At 42.3% G+C, this 20,627-nt stretch overlaps 1 protein-coding gene across 2 annotated transcripts; it reads right to left on the bottom strand.

The window, feature by feature from the left end:
- Nucleotides 1-88: 88 nt before the first annotated feature.
- ssbp3b (single stranded DNA binding protein 3b) lies at nucleotides 89-20,414 on the bottom strand. Of its 2 annotated transcripts, XM_087836227.1 has the most exons (18): nucleotides 20,239-20,414; nucleotides 19,445-19,517; nucleotides 19,249-19,310; nucleotides 19,077-19,161; nucleotides 9,891-9,980; nucleotides 8,727-8,801; nucleotides 8,428-8,490; nucleotides 7,094-7,157; nucleotides 6,909-6,982; nucleotides 6,623-6,687; nucleotides 6,491-6,539; nucleotides 6,181-6,216; nucleotides 6,025-6,079; nucleotides 5,874-5,938; nucleotides 3,728-3,806; nucleotides 3,539-3,567; nucleotides 3,349-3,450; nucleotides 89-2,171 (listed from the first exon to the last, which is right to left on the bottom strand). In XM_087836227.1, the coding sequence occupies exons 1-18, from the start codon at nucleotides 20,292-20,294 to the stop codon at nucleotides 2,142-2,144; spliced, it is 1,152 nt and encodes a 383-aa protein (XP_087692353.1). In that variant the 5' UTR covers nucleotides 20,295-20,414; the 3' UTR covers nucleotides 89-2,141. The 2 variants fall into 2 exon arrangements, with proteins under 2 accessions (XP_087692353.1, XP_087692354.1); XM_087836228.1 differs by lacking the exon at nucleotides 8,727-8,801.
- Nucleotides 20,415-20,627: the final 213 nt, after the last annotated feature.

The following is a 20,627-nucleotide window of genomic DNA, read 5'->3' on the forward strand; positions in this document are numbered from 1 at the left end:
ATTTGTCCACAGCTTCAGCAGTATCTTCAAACCTGAGTTACTCTAATATTAATGTACGGTGAAAACAAAAACAGCCCACACGGTGAGATAAGTTATTGTAAAATTATATTAACAAGCAATCTTTCCTCAATTTGAAATAAAAAAATATCAGCAAATAAAGGCAACATAGGACAGATGTGTATAATGCATAATGTTCACAGGGAAAAACAAAAATTCTCATCACATTTACAAGACTGCGGCTAAGTTTATAATGATGCCTACTAGAATCAGTTTAGAAAGCTTTGACTAACTGAATAACTGGGGCAATATATGTCGTCAAAGTTTGTATCAAAATATAAAAAAAATACGCGGATGGGCAAGAGACGGGCAGGACGAAAGGGACGACCAGTGATACAGGAAGGAAGTGTTAACCAGTATGTGTGAGAGATTCAAATGGGCAACTCATCCATATATCCATCAACCAAATTGGAAGTAACACAGAAGGCTACGACGATGAAGCGCACAGAGTGTTAAGCACAGGCAGGTAAAGAGATATACACCACATCTTAAAGCAGGTGTCCACATAGAGAAGAGCAGCACTAGGTAGTATGTTGTACACAGATTCTCAGCACTCATGCACTCACAAGTCTGGCTTCCCTTGACAGCACGCGGCAGCGGTCCAGCTGTCTAAACAGCCAAGAGTGGCAGAGTAGCAAACTGTCAACAACAAAGCCCCTTTCAGACATGCAGTCCTTTCCCATTAATCTGACGGCACCGAACGCGTCGGCTTCGCAGCCGAACGGGCGCCCCGGTCACTTTTCTGCAAAGATTGCGACGGAAATCTCGAACTAGGTCCGACCTAGCGCTTTCAACTTGGCACGAGTCTGAATGCATTAACCGATGCACAGGATGACTGCCCGTATCTCTCGTCCATCTTTGATGTAGAGATCGCCCCAAACAGCAATAAAATATGACGTGACATTTTATCTCATCGGAAGCTATTTTTCATTTTCAGTATGGTGAAAACGTCGCTCTCTAACGCAGCGCATATTCCCCATGCAGAAGAGAGTCTGTGTTCAAAGGGCAGGGGCAGCTGTGGCAGAACGCACACTCGCGCACATGCACGCACACACACTCGCGCACATGCACGCACACACACTCACACACACAGACCCTGATCTTGGTAAAAATGTCACATCGAGTTAAACGTCCAACAGTGTGGCTACACTTCACTCGATGCCTAATGCTCGCTGCCACGAATGCGACAATTCTTTTGCACATATGGTGAATATCTCACATACCGCGGCTCTTTGCAACTGTCACGGTTACGTCTGAATAAAGCTGCGAGGAACGACGATGTAAAAGTGACCAAAGCCTAACAGAATGCCGTCGCTTTGAGGGACTGATGAAGGCGGCAATGTTAAAACTCCCATGTCTGAAAAGGGCTCGAGAGACTGATCGATCTGGATCAATGTGACGCTGTAACAACACCACTGCAAAAGGCTGTCGCAATAAAAGCCATATTCTTTCACATCGTTTCCATTTTTAAGTCTCTTTAAATAGAAAGGTGGGCATTGGGCAGAGTAATACATTATTCAGAAAGGTGGCCACAGAGTAAAAGACAAATCCTCCGTCCCGTGTCAACAGATTTGTGACACCGTATGCATGGCGATGAGTAAAATGACGAGACAGACTTTCCAAGCTCACAATGCGTATGCAAACTCTCCAGTGTTTTAAGTGACAAAAGCAGATATTTCCTGCACATCTTGCACCACAAAGCAATCATTAAAAAGTACAAGAGGTAAACTTCCAACCTTTTTCTCTTCACACTAGGATTAAAGAGGCTGAGAGGACTGAGCGGGGTCGGGAGGTTCTGCAAAGAACATAAAACGTGTCATTTATGCATTTCAGTAGCTGGTTTTCTCACACAGGGGTTGTGATAAATGGTGTAATCGTCCTTCATTTTGAGCAAGGAGCAGTAGTTTGCCAGCACTTTTGATTTTTTTTGTTTTGTTTTTGTCCCCCAATCAGCATTCTGGCGTTAGTGTGGAACCAAAATGGCGCCTGTCCCTGATTTGGTGCTGATGTGTTTGGCCGTGTCCTACAGTGACTTCAGATCCTCGGAATGATGGCAAATCGGGTCGGGTGAAGAGGGGGAGGGGTCACACGCTCATCGTCATGGTTGGAGAGTACTATGGAAACACACACGCAAGAAAAGGAAGCTTTAAAACACATCCATGTGTTACTATAGTTTACAGTTTGCTTTATGTCCTAACTAGGGATGGGTACCAGTGTCCGGTGCCATGATGGCACCGGTTCTGTCATAAACGGTAGTAACCAGACCGTAAAGCAGCGCACATTTCGGTGCTTTTTTTTCCTGAGCTGTGATACACTTTAGATTCTAGCCAATCATTTTACGTTTCCGAGGATAGTAGGCGGGTCCAGGTACGTACGTTCTTTTAGAGCAGAGCTACAGATTAAAAACGCCCAAGGCGAAGCGGTCAAAAGTCTGGCTGTACTTCACAGCAAAAGATGCAAACTCAGCAGCTGCAACAAGTGCTTTAAGCTGATACTGTGATACTGTCAAAGGAGGTAACACCTCAAATCTGATGAAACACCTGGCGACGCATAGCGGGTTTTTTAAAAGCCGAGAAATGCGCCGTATTTGATAGCTTGCTGCGAGACCTCACACCGAGCACATCTACTGCGGGTGTGGTGCCTGTTATCGGACCCGGAGTTAGCAACATCCCCCAAAAACCCGAAGAGGAGAGTCCTGGCCCCTAGCCCTGCCAGTGTAGCAGAAATGATGAGGATGATGATGCAGCAGCAGCCGTTCTTCTCTGCGTGAGTAGCTTAATGTTGTTCGTGTGTAATTTACGTTGAGTAGGCTAACCACGTTATTACATTAATGCATGTAAGGTGAACTAGCAAACATCATCATAGCTACATGCGGCTGTCTTCTTGTTTGATGGCAGATACTCCCTTCACCCTGGACAAAAAGGCTAAAATGACCAAAGAAAAAGTGGGAAACAGTTAAACATGAGAGGTTTTTGGACAAAGTTTGTGTTTTTTTCCATTGTTTAAGCTGCTTCCAGCCAAGAGTGATACCATATATGCCCCATAGCTGCAGAAAAGGCTAACATTGTTATCTTTTTACAAAAAACAGCTGAACATGAGAGGTTTTTGGACCAATTTTGTGTTCTCCATTCTTTAAGCACCGGTTTGAGCACCGTTTAAGCACCGGCATCGTTTCAAAAGTACCGGTTTGGCACCGGTATCGGATAAAACCTAAACGATACCCATCCCTAGTCCTAACTTGTGTCTCCGGCTTCATCACGGTAGCTACAGCTACAAACACTGACGACTTACGTTCTCGCTCTGAAAGGAGTGGAGGAAGTTTCCACTCAGCTCCCCGTCATCCCTCGGGGTCCCGGGAGGATTGCTAATGCCACTTAAATTGTTTGGGGAATTCTAGTAACGAAGAGGACAAAGTTACCAGTTTAGTTTATCTGGGTTGAAAAGATAAGCAACATGGCTGCATTGGGGTTGTTTTTTTTACCTTGTTCATTCCATCCATATCACCAGAACCTGAAAATTAAACCACGTGTGAAATAATTAAAACAATGTTCATGAGCCCATCTTATACAGTGAGTTCAGATAATAACATGTGCTGTCTTTAACAGGTGAGGATGCAATCCAAACACTTCACTGCTGCGTTGGTTTAATGCACTGTGGTGAGTAGTGTTACCTAGTGATCCATTCATGTGGTGTGGTTCCATCCCAGCCATGGCTCCCAGGGGTCCATCAGAGCCTGGGCCCATAGGGAACTAGGGGAAGGAGGGGGGGTAGTGGCATGAACACTTATCACAGCTCCGTAGCGGAGTTGCCGTACGATTAGTTAACTACCAGAATTTAAACTACCAAACTTAAAGTGAATAAAAGTGCAAGCTGCCTGAAACCCAATCACTAAAGATCATAACAGTGCATTTATTTATTTATGCCATTATAAGATCAGCCTCACGTTCTGCTTCAAGTCTTTGATTCTTTACCACGAGTGGAAGTGAAACAGTAGCCTCCAATATCACATATCACATAACAAGTGCTTTGCGTCTCTGCTGTGTATTCTTTGGTAAACAGTGACAGCGTGTTCTAGAAAGACCAGAATTACTAGTGTTTTACGTTGAGCGTGATGTCATGCAATAGGAAGTGGCATTTCCCACACAAACCCACACATTCAATGAGTCAATCTGAGGCTGTAAAAAGATACTTCTGGTGTTTTCTGTGGTAGTTTTACTCCCTTCATCAGCAGCGTGAAGCAAAGTTATTATAGTTAACTTTAACTAAATTAATGAAACATTGTAGTTAACTGAAATTCTTCAGCTTTCTTTGTAACAAACTGGGAAAATGTATTAACACGACCTTCCTAATGACTCTTTGGAGCGTTTGTTTATTGAGAGCTCTGGTGGTTTGTACATGGCTATGATTTAAGTGCCTTCATATAGTGTTGCAGATTTGTTGTTGTGTTGCCTAATCTCATTTTCCCATGGAAAACACCCACCTTATCTGACTATAATACACAAACCTGTGTGTGTGTGTGTGCTTGTTTCTTTGTCCTCAAACTCCTCTCAGACCACCAGGGGTTGAGCAATCCAACATCTTAGGCCCCTTGAAGGGTCTCATCTATATCAGATATTGTGACGTCTTTGTGTTTCCTGGCAACTACCTAGCAACGTGCTAAAAAGCGCCCATTTTTAGCATTTATGCATCTATAATGCCTTATAAAAGCATCATATCAGTTTGTGTTTAACAATAACATCTAATCCCCCCCCCCCCAAAAAAACAAAAAGCATGGATAAAAAAAAACTATACATGTTTAGCAATCGCCTAGCAACAGAACTCTATCTACCACCACATTTTCTACTTTTCCCAATGAGATTAAGTACATCAGTTTACCAGCACCACAAACAGGACAACATTACTGTAGCATGGGTATGTACTAGTGAAAACAAAGGAAAAAAACTAGTAAAAACTTTGTAACTTTGCTGTAAAAACTTACCAAATTAAAAACTAACCAGAAAATAAATAATCATAATAACAAAGCTCAGGTTTATGTGTCTACAGGTCTTTCCATCTGCACTCACACAGCCACACAGGCAGTTTGATGGTGTACAGTTACAACAAGTTTGTACCTTTATCACATGGTTGACACGAGAATAACGTAAAGAATTTATTTGTAATGAAAAGAGATAAATTTTCAGTGCAGCGGTCCCTCGTTGTTCTAAAAATAACCCGCGATAGGTGAAATCTACGAAGTAGCCAACTTTATTTTTTACAATTATTATAGATGTTTAAGGCTGTAAAACGTCTCACTACACACTTTATACACTTTTCTCAGACAGGCACGAACATTTTCACATTTTTCTCTCAAAGTTCAAACCTTGGTAGAAAAATAAGTCCAGTATTATAGAATGAAACCTGAGGCGGTTGCCTTTGACAGGGCAAAACGTTTCATCGACATCGTTGTGTTTGTTGGGGAGAAAACATACAAACATACAGCGCAACACTTCACAGTCGCACTGCTAACGATCGAAGATTTATGTGAATTCGACAAGCGAACGCATTCTGTACTGTACAGGAGACGCAGCACAACATTGATTGACAATGGTCTACAGCCAATCAGGACACAGAAGACAATGCGGTGTAAAAAAACAAACAAAACAACAACAACATGCAAAATTGCACAGAAAAAAAAAAAATCTGCGAAACAGCGAGGCCGTGAAACCGCGTCACAGCGAGGGACCACTCTAATGTGTTTTGTCTGTAACGTTATGCTAAAAATATTATTACTTCTGATGAAATCAGCAGTTCGGTTAAAGAAATAAAACAAGACTCACATTATTTCGGTTGCCAGGTCCAGTGTTGATCATGGTGTATAAATTGTCACCAGAGTTGTTTGAGTCTGACGGGAAAAAAGTGTAAACGTACATTCGTTGATAGCACAAGAAAAGGCTCAAGTTTAGCAGCTTAAGTCAGAGAAGCACTAACCTGCGGGGCTGGGCATGATGGGAGTGCCAGGAGGCCCTCCACCTCCAGATGCCCCCTTTGGAGAATGAAACAAAATAAAAAATGCATTAAATGTTATCCTTCTACGCTGTAATTTCTGTAGTGTGTGAGGGTTAAGACATCAGGATGTGTTCTCACCCCGTATGCACCAGGAGAGGGTGATGAGTAAGGCATCTGAAACCAAAGACATAAACATTACAGACCAGAAATGGGAGCACAAACCCTTTCCGTACCCCAAACTGTCATCATTCATCATTTGATCGTCCTAATACCATTATGGCTGTCTGTCCAACTGTCTGTGGAAACCATGATACATAATACTACAATTACATCCCACCCCACGGTAGAACCTTGCAGACCTCTGCAGCTCAGAGAAGAGATCTGGTTGCAAAGAATGAGCATTTCTCTGGGCTTATGTGTGAATTTGTGTGCCTGCATTTCTACTCACAGAGTTGGCATTGTTGGGATTGGGCCATGGCCGACCCGTTCCTGGGCCCCTACATAAGAACGCAAATGGAAATCTTGGTAAGATGTTGCACTTGATTTAAAATACATTTCAGACAATAAACAGGAGGCTCACATGTTCACTCCTGGCATGCCAGGGCCCATGGTGTTGTGTGGAGGCCTCATCCCACCACCAAAGTTCTGAGAAAACAAACAAAAATCAGCTTCGAATCTGAAACCACAGGGTCAAAATAAAAAGTCTTGCAAACCTATAACGGACACATCTGTTAACACTGTCAAAATGCTTTTGGTTTGGATTTGGTTGGCAAAACAAATACCTTCCTATCATAAGAACTAATAGGGTAAAAACCACTGATTCATCAAGGCAGGGATGATTGATTCTGTATAAGTAAGCAGCCTACCTGAGGGCCAGGCCCCATAGGCCCCATTCCTCGAGGGCCACTCATTCTCTGCATCGGCCCCAAGTTAGGATGACCTGAAGAGTAAAGGCATTCAAGATATAATATAATAATAATTATAAATGAAAATAATTCCACACTAATGCATGATGTGCAGATGCATGTCATTAAAGTGAAATGACACACACCTTGTGGCCGTGTGGGGTCCATGTTGGGCAGCATGGGATGAGGACCTGGTCCTCCGCCGGGTGGCTAGTAGAAAAAACTTAAATATGAAAATTGCAGTTTGAAATTCACACGATTCTGTGGTGGGTGGTAGGAGTGGGGGGAAAATAGATACTATGTAGCATGGTGATATTTTGTTTGCTAATAATGTATGGATACAGGGACAGCAGAAATCGATATTTTGTTACAAAAAGGTTTTTGTGCTCTGACTTCAGAGCATGTTGATCCTTTTTCTGAGCAAGAATCCTGACATTCCTTCACTGTCCAAATGTGTTTAATAAACATGACAGTTTACTTATTTTAATTTAAGACATGTTTTATTTTAATTAAGTTTAAAACTTTTTTATTTAATGTAAAATTATATTTTGTTTTAATTTACTTTCAAATTCTTCAGTTGCTGAAGGGGCTGCATAGTTTTCATAAACTGCATAGTTCAGAATAGCTATAATTGTACCAGATGGTTGATTCAGTTAAGTTGGACTAGACTGTAATACAAACCGTTCAGTTTGTCAACAATCAAACTGAAATGAGAGAAAGACTGAGTGTGAGACTTTGATATTAGAGAAAATGATGATTGATAAAGTTTACCTTTATGTACAGAATCTGAATATCGCAAAATATTTTTAAAAATTGCAATAATATCGTATCGTGCGTTAAGTATTGTGATAATATCGTATCGTGGGATGTATGGTGATTCCCACCTCTAGTGGGCAGTGTTGCCAACTTAGCGACTTTGTCGCTATATTTAGTGAGTTTTCAGACCCCCTAGCGACTTTTTTTTCTAAAAAAAAGTCACTAAAAAAAGACGTGAAAGCGCATATCGCTTTTACTCTCAACAAGCAGCGGGTGCTGTAACGCAGTCAGTTCTTCTTTTACTCTTTTACTCTTATGCTGTTTTGTGGATCAGGTTTAAAACTACTTATAAACACACACACACACAAAGTAACTCCACCAGAGTTGCCTATTTCGGGTCACTTTTGCCGGTCCAAGCCCGGATTAAGGATCAGGGTTGGAATTGTGACATTACAAAAAACAATAATTGCTAAAAGAATTTAATTTGTAGTTCTAAATAAATTCTAAATGCATTTAGGACGTTTTTTACTCACTTTATGTCTCGTCCACGATGTTATTTCTCTCTCCAACAACGTAGGTTACAATTACATTAGCATGACCAATTATGCAAATTAGGTGATGACATCATTTAGCGACTTCTAGCAACTTTTAGGACAGCCAATAGCAATTTTCCTTACTGAGGAGTTGGCAACACTGCTAGTGGGTGGGTGTGCAGGATCCCTACCTGGCTGGCCATCCGGATGGGTGGACCTCTTGGGCCTCCAGCGAAGCGAGGCGACATGAAAGACTACAACACAAACATACATTTAAATAAAGATTTGACAAACGTCTCTTAAACATCTTAAACGTCACACCAGTTTCTAGGTTTCATGTTGTGTGAATACTGAAAGCAGCATAAAGCTTTAAGCTGAAACAAATGCCAAAGCATGAAGCATCAGCACTGAGAACCAGCCTTGCCACATGACTGCACATAGCAAAACCGGTGAAAAAGAAAGAGAGAATGAGAGAGAAAGGCAGCGTTACCTGACTGTGAGGTCCCATCATACTGTTAGGGGGAGGAGGCTGAGGGTGAGGAGAGCCCTGGGGACCAGGAGGACCCTGTGGCGTCACATAAAATGAAGAGGCAAAGAGGACGATACGGGAGGGACAGTGGGGAGGATGAGACGAGAGAGAAAGAGGGAGCGAGAAACCAAAGTGACAAAAGAGGGACAGACAGAGAAGCAGGGTTACTGCAGGGCAGAGGACAGTCGGAGTGCAAGTGTGGCGCAAAAAAAATAAAAAATGTACAAAATATAAAACTCTTGTTCATGTACCAAACAGTACGAGTGTGAGACTGAGCAAAGAACAAGCAGATGACAGCCTTGAGTGACAGAAAGAGAAAGATGGAGAGGATGTGCGCTCTTTTGCCTGTCAGTCAAGACATTAAGAAGCGTGCTACATGCAGCATGTTATCACTGCTAATTTTCCTGAATTAACAGCATCAATTAAGCTCTATGCAATTAGCTTTATAAAAACACTAAACACCGGCACTGTGTCGCTAATGTTGCTGAACTGACAGAGAGAGGGGTCTAATTGAGCCTCCTCAAATTGCTCCTGGTACGGAAAGTACGAGTGTATGCATGCACTGATGGATAAACCTCAAAATGTCTATTCTGAGAATGACACGATCACATAATCACTCACAGCTTTGTGGCTTCTGCTTTATAATAAATTGCTGGATGTGTTGTGAATAGTTTGGTGTAGTAGAGACAGCGGTTTACAACTTCATGTCACCCGTAACGAGTCAGTTCCACACAGCTGCCTGTGATAAGTTTGTCTTCATGAGATATTGATTTACAGGAGGTGCTGCACCTTTCGATTTCTCCATTAGGAGAAAATGGCCTGGCCACACCTTCCTGTTTACGGCACAAGAGGGGTCCTGACAGACAGCACCGCTGTGATGTTTGCTACTAGCTTGCCGAGTACACGGAGCACAACAAAGGGAAAAGCGGCACAGATACCAGCGTGAGACCTACATCTTCACAACGCGTGAAAAACTCTAAAAGCATCAAAATAATCCCTCCGACCCCCCCACAGGAAAATAATATTTTAGATTTTTATATGAAACGATAGTTGACATGATATATCAGTTGATATATCAAAAAGGGGGGGTGTTGCAGACGATACGAGCGTAGTTTATGGACTGACCTGGAAAAAGGCAGGTGGCATTGGGCCCCCTGGCATGCCATCACCAGGGGGCATCCCTCCCATCACGGGGCTGGGAGCTGCTGCTGCACTCTGACAAAGAAGAAAACAGGAGAACGAGTCAAGCTGCTGGGTTATGCTTTCAGTCGTTTTCTCTAACAACACCGCCCCACAACAAATCCAAGGAGCAGGAGGAAACTCGGCAGACGTCACTTTTTAACAAGAAAAGCTCATGTGAGAAATTGGACGGTGGCTGAATCTGAGCTGATCTCAGCTGTAATGGGTTAATGGACAAAAATCTTATCCAACTCTGAATAAAGTTTCATGCATTTCCTTTTTAAACCTAATTCAACCAACTGTCACCCACCCACACACCCCTGCCCTCAATAATATATTAATGGGGTCCTTATTGAGGTCTGATCCCTGCTGATTCAGAATCCAGTGGATCAGATAAGCATCAGTGGGATGCAGTGAGTCAGTGGCTCCAAAGTGCTGCTGCACAGCAGGGGCGAGCTGGGCCGATTTCCTGCTCAAACCGCAGCCCTAATTCACTAATGTGCCATTTGCTTCGGTCACACGCTCCTAATTGACTGAGTTTTTCTTCCCTGTAGCTGAAGCAATCGGAGATGGGCTAATGTCTTCAGAGCTATGGGCTTTAGCTTCCGAAGAACAGACACCGAGCGAGAGAAGAACATTCAGTCATATTTTTTTAATGCGTAGCTCATTCGGTGAAGTGTAGGCAACTAGGCACTGACACTACAAGAAGGGATGCATCAGCATCCACGCTCACATATAGCTCTCTTACAGACATCGCTGGTCAATATCCAACACGCTCCCTTTTATCGACTGCACCTTCCCTAATTATATCTGCTCAGGCTGCCACTGCAGGGCCACTGTGAAATACCTCAGCAGGGAGAGAAGTGAGGCCACAGTGAAAAGTCACATCTGATCAGGCTCCTTCGCCGCCAGGACGCAGGCAGCATAAATTCCACTTCTCTACTGAGCGGCGTGAAAAACTCAGCATGGTGTGAGACTGAGGAATCGTCAAGCGTTCGTAGAATCTGGGGTTCCCTTAGATAGTCTACTGCTGCATAAAGGCAGAAGATATCAGTTGCTCTTCAGTTTACTGATATGCTTCTTCCCTCGTCTTGAGCAGTTACTCACTACTCGGCCCACTCAATTAGACGGGTTTCCTGTCAGAGTTTGAATAGAAAACTGAAGGCCAGTATTAAAAATAATACTGTGAGAAATCACTGAATAATATACATTTACAAATGTACAAATAACTTCTAAGAATTAGAGCTAACCTAACTGCTAAAGCCTTTCATGGGCACTAGGTAACAATTATTAAAAATATCCGAACATTAAATAGACATAAGAACCATATTAAATGATACGATGCTGTAAACATCCATACTGAGGATGTTCAACATAAGCACTAACATACTCTACGTGGTTTAAGCCAGAGAAACCTACTTTAAAAAACGAAAACCAATAAAAACTCACGACTCTACATTCAAACAAGTTGGAGCAGTAAGGCTGGTTTTAATTTTCACCCCCGTGTCGACAGTAGAGACTCACTTCAGTAAATCTTCATCGTCTCTGGTCATTTACGCTCACAAAGACAACACTTTGTATGAGCCTGTGTCCACAGTAAAACCTTAAAAACGCAGCATTTTAACAGTGCTGTGAAGGAAGGTGTGGCACTTTCCTTTATCCAGGATCAAAACAGTAAAATGAATCCATGTTAATTTAATTTGGCAGATCATATTTTTTCACAATGCACAGATCGACTCCTGCACCAGAGCTTTTGGTAAGACTTGCGGGTTTGATCAGTGATTCGTGCTTTAGCTTATAAATCTGCACATATATCAGTTCTTTGGGGTTCTTATCTCTGTTTTGCATGTGGAAACATCATGATTCTGATCACATAGAGTAATCTAATCTATACAGAGCTGTGCACAATCCTCACAAATGCAACTCTGCTGATGCTGTTTTACATTAATCTATTTTTCATTCTAAACAGAGGTGAGCAGTTTAGAGTACTAAACAGATGCACTTTGGCTTTAATCAAACACATTTGCATTATATATTACATTACATATATTTCATGTTAAATTCTCTGGGCAGGCCTTTCTATCAAAGCGAAATTAGAAAAAGGACTTTCACCTTCTTTAGTGGGAAGGACATGTTACAAGCAGAAAATATAACTGAATCATCGCACACATGAACACAACCCGTTTTGCAAGATTTAAACTGCCCAGGCAAGTCATCCACATGCAAATAAAACGAGGATGATGTCAGGATCCTGCCTGACACATTTACTGACGTGGAAGAGTCACCAGGAAATAAACAAACAAACCAAAAACCCTTCAAATTTAGCAGCATTGGGTTTATCCTGACCAAAGGATACTTGCACAGACCAGGTGACTAACTGTAAGAAAAATAAATAATGAGTAGCCTGACAAAGCAAATGCAGACCCACTTCCACACAGGTGTACTGCCGAGTAGGGCTGCCACAAACGATTATTTTGATAGTCGACTAGTCACCGATTATTTTTGCAATTAGTCGACTAATCAGATCATCATCCATTGGACGTAAAACATACAAGCTTATTGCACCAGCAGCATCTGCTCTTATATAACTATCATTAGCTTACAGCTTTAAGTGTTTAAGGTCTGTGCTAACTAAAAATAAAGACAAGATGATAGTTTATTAAATTTTAATGAAATTTGCAGATTGTTTCGGTGAAGTTTAATAAACTCCTTGCTATCTAAAATATAACAGGACACCGGAGTATATTCTTGAGCATCTCACACTTCTGATAATCAGCTGTCTGCTTGACGTTTATTCAGCTGTATAAAAACTATAACTTTAATCTCAGCCAAACCGATTTACTCAGGAACAAATAAAATACTTTAAAAAAGCCAAACAATAACATTTTTAAGTTATCTAAGTGACTTATATATGTTTAACCTGAGTAGCGAAAGACGGTGGTGGTTTGAAAACGATTTGCCGAGAGTCCGGTGTTCTCACGGCTCTAGTGAGCCTAGCCCCCGGCTAGCTATCGAGCTAGTGGGTAACAGACGTCTCCGAAAACGTCGGAGCGCTTTTGAAAATATGTGGTGTCTTGATAAACTGAGCAGATATTTGAGGTTTACACAGCTACATTCTCGCCTGAAAATATGTTAAACGTTTATTTTGTGACCCAGAAAGAATAATAAGAGTAATATTAAAACTAACTAGCTGCCGCCATTGTTGGAAACTGAGCTGGGCCGCGCAATAAATTCTGGGACACAGCTTCTTCTTCTTCGGGGTTTAACGGCAGCTGGCATCCTTGTACATGCAGTGCTGCCATCTTCTGTTTCAGTCCGTTATTACACTCTTAAATCCTACTACTTATTCCTGCGTCTTTTGTGATCTTACAAAGCTTCAAACGACGCATCGACTACTAAATCAGTCGTCGACGATTTTGATAGTCGACGCAATCGTGACTAGTCGACTAATCGTGGCAGCCCTACTGCCGAGTACAATTAAGAAATCAGGATCCAGTCATGCACTGCGGCATGTACAAAAATGCTGAGCAGGCCAGTTGCTTCTGATTTTGCATTAAGATAGCAAGAGCTATGACTCTGAAAGAGGGCTCACTATGGAAGCATATGTGACTGGAGCTTCAGTCTCCTGCTCAAGCGTCTGGTGTGTTAGTCGTTGTAGTACGGTAAGGTAAGATCTAAATTCTGGTCAGTGAGAAAGACACTGAAGATTATTGTTTGATACCACATATTTGATAGCTGTGATGTCCTTGTATTAGTGCAATATGGACGGAAACAGAGGGCCGTTTCTTCCTCGGGTGACTGACGTGGATGTTATAGTTCAGCATCTGTGAATATGCCATAGTCCGCTTGGATCCAACGGGTGTAAATCTCACCAACAGCTGGTGAGCTCGAGGCTCAGTGCGCTGCCCACAACAGCATTACATTATAATCTCTGCCTGAGAACGTCAATAGCAGTGATCAGGCTGTGTCAGCAAAAACTCTTCATTGGCAATTACATACACAGAGTTATTATAGCAGGCTCGCAGTGCATAATCCCCACATTTCAAAGATCGATGCATATTTGACAGCTTAGTGATGTAAAAATGATAACCACTGATCTACAAAAATGCACACACAAAAAAATAAGTGAGAAACGCATCACCCAACAGATGAACAAAATGATACAGGTTTGAACCCTTGACCCCAAAGTGAAGGGATCCAGTGACTCTGTTAGATTGTGAGCTTTAGTTTGTCCGCTTAGAATTAAGGGTCACTAGAAATCAATAAAAGCTTCCAATGAAAAGTTTCTGTCCTGATGTGAGGGGGGATTTCTTTCATGTGGGGTCAATAGATGTTTGAATGAATGAAAAATAATCTGAATCATAACATTCGGCCTTCGCAGTCATCAGATATTAAACCACTTTAACGCCTTCTTGTAGATGAATGTGGGCTGCAACACCATCATCACCATTAAAAGCCAAATGAGGGAAACAGGACAGAGTAATTCCCTCCAATTGAGTGTCCAGGCTCAATTTCCGTGACACTGTTTTAGCAGCATGTGGTGGCCCAACACCTTACTCTTTAGTTTGCCTCCCATCCCCACACAGTCTTTGCTATCACTATTACCGTTTTTACTGTTTTATATGCTTGCTGCTTTAAGGTTTATGACAGGAAGTTAACAGCACTGTGATCAGTCAGGGACAACGCCACAAACTTGGAAGCCAGTGAAAGAAGTTGCAAGAAAAGAAAAGAAGCGACTGTTGTTTAGCATATAGAGATTCAAATCTGGCTTTTGATTAAGGCTTGAGTTGATATCCGGCTAAGGCTTTGTTAAGACAAAAGCTTTCCCTGATTCTCCCCCAAAACAGGCTCAAAAAATACTCTAAAATGAAAAAAGGAAATTTAAAAACAAAAAACAGGCAAATGTGATGACTTATCACTAGTTTACCTGTTCATTGTTTTATATTATCCCCGTATGCTCAGTGATCAAGGTTAACTCCTGAGTGTCTTTCTGGTTTCTCTCTCGAGCAACCACACGATTAGCGCAGGTGTTCAGCCCAATAATAATCTAATGTAACGATAAATTATTGCAGTGAAGCTGAGCAGATACCCAAAGCCTTTCTGCCTTCTCTAGAGTTATTTTTGGGCCAATTTTCATATACACATAAGAGTCCTTTATGACATCCTGGCTTTTCTATCACATTAGATTTTATTCACGAAAAAAAAATCAAGTAAAATACGTGACAGATTTTTTTGTTTTGTAATTGTCAAAAAAGTGTCTCACAAAATTTAGCGCAAGTTTTCTAAAGCATTGCCTGTCTTAGCGAGCAAACCTCGGAGGTGACACTGCAAAACAGAAGCAAGGCCAAATCTAAATGATGCTTTGATATGTTGATGTGCAATTATGTCCACATGGGAAAGTGAACTTTTTCTTTAAACTGAATTTTGTAACTGTGGTCACAATACTGAAAAAAAGGATTTTTTTTTTAAATCATTGATGCTGTAATACTGCTTGGAGGACTTCCACAGGACACAAAAAAATCTACCCTTCACCAAAAGTAGCAAACGTTAATCTTCAGACAAAGCCTCACAAAATTTATCAGACGCATTACTGCTTTTCAAAACTGTAACAACTGAGAACAATCACCAGCAAAGGCACAAAACAGGAAGTGAGGGGCCTCAGCAACCATCACGTATATTGAATCCAAATCTAATGTATGGACTCGACACTCAGGTTATCCAAAGGAGAAAAACAAATTGTCTGAGCTGACTTTCAGTTTTGTTTGTTTGATTTTATTTGCACCCTACTGACGGAACTGTAGGTAAAACTGTTATTCGTAGTTTTAACTTTGTTTTCATTGTAACTTCCTGAAATGCAAAGTAATGTCTTAAAGATTCATCGTTTTTTATTCATTTACTTACATCTAAAATGTGTATGTGTGCTCCAGTAAAGTTGCTCATTGGTTCTAAGTTCAAATAGCATAAACAGCTTTAATTTTACATTTGTTAAAGAAAACAACGATATAAGGATTTACCTTTGCTTTATGATTTCTAGCCATTTTCTAGCCAAAACAGCCCCACAGTTAACCTAACAATTAAAATGTAACCATTAATTTCTTTTCCTTGATTTTCTTTGTCCTACCGTGTGTGTGTGTGTGTGTGTGTGTGTAAGAGATTGTATTTTTTGGTTACATTAAAAAACTGAAAGCAGCTGTTACTGTGTTTATCACAGAAACAGGCTAAGCTACATTTATGGCTTGTTAAGTGGTTTATGTTCATACAATCCCTGTCTGGCCCCTCCAAAGCGAAACTGGCGTTTGTTTTGATCCTCTACCCTTAAGTAGCCCATTCCTGGAATGAGGCCTGCAAAGAAATAATGAAGTAAAACAAAGCTGTATTTAAGGTATTGACCGCAAAGTCATAAAAAGACGTCAACAATCTACATCCCCGTAGAACAACAGACACTGTTTGCCAGACTGAAAAGCTACGTGCATGGTGAGTTCCCAGGCATGTTATGTTAGATCGTTATCATGCAGCTCTAAAGCCACAGCTGTGCTTGTTGGACTGTTCCAAGGAGTCCAGTGCTGCTTTTGGTCTAAATAAGCTACGTCTCCCCAACGACTCTCTGGTACCGGAAAAGGGCAGATGTCTCAGTCCTGCCCCGGGCTATGAGGCTCTTGTCTGGGCCCTTTCTTACAACTTCCCAGGGGAATTTTCCTTTAAGACAGACAGACGACCACCCCCCCACCCATCATGATTCAGCACGTGTGAATGTGTGTACTTTAAGGCAAACAAGTAATTCCAGCCAAGCAAATTCTCTTTGAATGCTTGAATCACTGAAGGAGGTTACAAAAGGCCAGAGTGGCGGCGGATGTGCTTGTGCTCCCTTTACAAAAACAAAGACGAGGGAGGGGGGTGGGACGAGGGAAGAGAAACAAGCAAAGAGGAGGGTGAGGATAACCAAGAGCTTGACTGGGGTAATTTTTAAAATATAATGAATCAAAAAAAGAAAGAAAAGAAATGAAGCTTTTTAAAGTGGATGAGAGAGAAACGATGTAGGCGTTTGAGCCGCAGCACAGACCACCAGCACAGCTCATGAGCTAGCGTCCTCCTAACAGCCTCACTTCTTCCACTGGAAGCGATTCTCAAAAGAAACCAGCCCCTATGTTTAGCTTGTAAATGTTTAACCATCAATCAACATCATAAAACCCACTCTGGATCCTGACTGGATGCTCTTTCCCTCGCAGGTCCCCTCCACTTTACATCTCCCTCCAGTCTCCCTCCCCAGCCCCCTCCTCTTTTATTCCCTCGGCTCCTCTGCGGTGGTGGATGCTGGGCATATGCCACGCTGCCACTCCCCTTTTTCTTTTTCCAATATGCCCCTCAGCTCCATGACAGCCATCAATCAGCCGCTGACGCCATGGCGACAGGGCCCCTGGGGAGCGTTCGTCAGGCCCAGCGTGAATACGCCGGAGCTTTACGAGGGCTGCCGGCTAACAGAACAGCACTCACCTCCCCCACACCTAGACAAAGGCTTGGGTCCAAGGACTCGTACTGTCCACACACACACACTTCATTGACCTCCTCAATAAACACAAAGAGAACCAACATCAAACTGAAGGGTAACCACAAGATGTCAGGGAGAACCAACCGTGCAGAAACTCTCAAAGCTCCACGCCACAGCAGCACACTCCCCAGACTGACATTTCACTGTTCCTTCATTTGCTTAATGTTTTCCATGCAAAGGAAATGGCTTCAGTCAAACCAAAAGATACAACTTAACATCCTATTTTGTGTTTTTCCTTCCTTTAAAAATGATGTTCCCATTTTCCCAGAGATTAATTCTCTAATTCACGTATGGAAATACAATTTTCCCCAAAACAGACTCTCCGATCTTTGACACAATCACAGAAAAGGACGAGCATATTCTCCACAAGCAAGCAACCAGAAGCAATCAATTACCATTAAGTAGGCTAGTTGAATTAAGGCTGACTGTCAAACAAAAACGCAGTCTTTCCTTTGTATGAGCTGCAATAATAAGGAATGTGGTTACTGAAAGGGCAGAGCCACGCCGTAGCCTCTCTCTTGGCTCCCAGGTCACCTGCCAGATCAGGAGGCCTGTTACCCTGACAACCCTATCTGCCAAGAGCAGGACCAACATCTCAGTTTTAACCCCTTCCTGTCTGGTATACCACTAACCCGCCTACAAACTGCACTGTGCATCAATCATCCTAAGAGGGCTCCTTAACCTCTAATGTCTTTCCTATGCTGATACAGCACAACCTGAAAAGTCTTTCTATTTTATTTACATCAGCAGCACCGTTTTAATCTTTGGAGGCAGAAAGAGACATTAGGAGGGGAACGGCAGAGGCCATAGACATTCAGTTCAGCTTCTTTTGATCTATGCAAGGTTCTTTTTAATGTTCTTTTTTTGAATGCTGACTCAAAGCAGGAAATGAAATGACAACAGCACCTCAAAACTGCATAATTATCAAGATGCAAAGCACCCATACCATGCAAATATAGAACTGCTATCGTAAGAGAAGCAATGCGCTACCAAACCATGCACATGTACCGAGTGGCACCTCATAAATTCAGGATGTAAGGCTGCTCCAGCAGTTCTTCTGTTTCAAATCCATTAGGATTATGTCACTGCAGGTAATATGTTTCAACACGTATTGGCGCTACCACACATTCAGGCAGCTGGAGGTCTTTAACAGAAATAGAGCTGTGCGCATGAAATTATCCGATGCTGTGCAGAACACATCGGAGGTTCTTCGTCTTCACAACTGAGGCAGCAGGGAGCTTGGGCTAAGGGGAGAGCACTTGACAGGTCTGACTCAGGACATGCTGACATCAGCATCATTTTCCCAGAAGCCCATAAAGCTCATGGTTGGGCGCAGCATTCAACCCACCAACAGATCATGACAGCTGATCATAAATCAGCAGCCGACACAAAGTGTTTAAAATTGCATTAGATGGTTAAATACAGCTACAAGGTGCTACAGGGAATACATTATGACATAATGAAAAAAAGTTATATATAAAGACAAAGTCTTTACATCACTTCTCAGCCTCAAGCACAAACTTATTGTCTTCTCCTGGCGAACAAAAGGAAAAATTTGCAACAGTTTCCTTGTAAGCAGTACTCACATAATCATGGAAAGCTTTTGCTTCGCTGGAGTGGTCACATGTCTCTCGCCTCTCTGGTGCAGCACAATACAAGTCCCAGAAAACACTGTGGACAAGAGAGCTCATGAAGCCAAAAAACCCCAACTCACACACAAGTGGACATTTTATTACATTACAAAGAGATGACACTTACCACCACCATGAATGCAGGAATCCAGGGGGTTCACCGAGTGTTATGTTTTTCTCCCATCGGATCTAGGACAGCACAATTTTAATAATTATCTATGGGTGTCACTTTAACAATACTGTCCTCGAAGAATAAAAATAAATGTTTAAAAATATAAAGGACGTGTTAATACGGTTAAACTTTTACCCTAAATGCCACATACCTCTGATAAAAAGGTCTGTGCAGACTTCTGTGCCCCTATGTGTAACAAATACTCATACACGTAAAGAGCCAACCTGCGGGGGAGAAAAAAATAATAACAAATTGAGGTTTAATTTAACAAACTTGACCAAGTAGCAAAGCAAAATCACCAAACATCAGGTTGAATCTTCCTGTACGCGAACAATGAGTGATTAGAGTCGGGTAAGGCCCTCTGAACAATGGCTGCCAAATACCAGATGCCAAAAAATTAAATTGGGACTCGTAAGCAAAGCCAAGGCTGGTGAAGACTCAACAATCAGGAGGTTAAAAGAAAGTGTGGAGGCAACGGCGTAATTTAACGTCGTGATGCGAAACATTTAAAGAAAACAACAGCAGCCTGTTGTGTATTAGCTAGGTACAGTATCTTGGTGGCAGTGACGGGGCTGAGGGAAATTAAAACGGAGCCTATCCAGAGAGCGCAACAGAGAAAACAATGTACTGTAGCACGGCGATGTTATTGTTTTACTCTCTCCGCACCGTCGTCCGAATAACCGCAAAAATCTCAAACAACTGCCGATAAAAACACAAGTAAACTACAACCGGAATCGGCTGGAAATGTGTACAAAATCAGCAATAATCTACATGGAGCAGAACACAGCTCAAAGGAGGAATGGCGAGCAGACAAGGCGGTTCATTCAATTGCATTCTCGGTAAGAGGAAATCGCCTCTTGCTAGCCTGTCCAGCAAACAACAGAGAGCAAGAGGGAGCAACTTACGAGGTAAAAAATACACAATAATAAACGCTTCTCGGCTTACTTTTCTCGTGCTTGGCTGTCCGACGGCACCGGGGTCCCTTTGCCTTTGGGAAACATTGTTTTGTTTGGAGGACGCCCGCCTTCTCTTTCTTTTTTTTGCTATTTCATCTGTCAGATCATCGCGGCCGCGACCCTCTCGCACTCCAACCGCACTCCTCCTCAACCCGACGACTCAACCGAGCCTGCTCCGGAGGAGGGGGAGAAAGAGGCGGAGCCACGTCTGACTGACGCTCCCATAGGCCAATAGAAACACAACAATCGCCTTAAGGTCTGCCTTTTCGTGCTTACCGTTTACTGGTTTTAACGTCGGTTCTGCGATAACAAAAGTGCGCGATTTAGCGCACAAATCCACAGTGGAGGCGTCGTTTCGTGACTTTGTTACGCTTACAG

This window comes from Neolamprologus brichardi, chromosome 23, assembly GCF_056152115.1.
Source record: "Neolamprologus brichardi isolate AB-2024 chromosome 23, ASM5615211v1, whole genome shotgun sequence".
Taxonomy (NCBI): Eukaryota; Metazoa; Chordata; class Actinopteri; order Cichliformes; family Cichlidae; genus Neolamprologus; species Neolamprologus brichardi.

What these genes read in the sequence shown, in the direction of transcription:
- ssbp3b (XM_087836227.1), bottom strand. Translation starts at nt 20,294, where the DNA reads ATGTTTCCCAAAGGCAAAGGGACCCCGGTGCCGTCGGACAGCCAAGCA. An exon ending in TGCCACCTGCCTTTTTCCAG is followed by an intron (nt 8,802 to 9,890) that starts GTCAGTCCATAA and finishes GTGACGCCACAG; the next exon opens with GGTCCTCCTGGTCCCCAGGG. An exon ending in CCTCTCCTGGTGCATACGGG is followed by an intron (nt 6,080 to 6,180) that starts GTGAGAACACAT and finishes CATTCTCCAAAG; the next exon opens with GGGGCATCTGGAGGTGGAGG.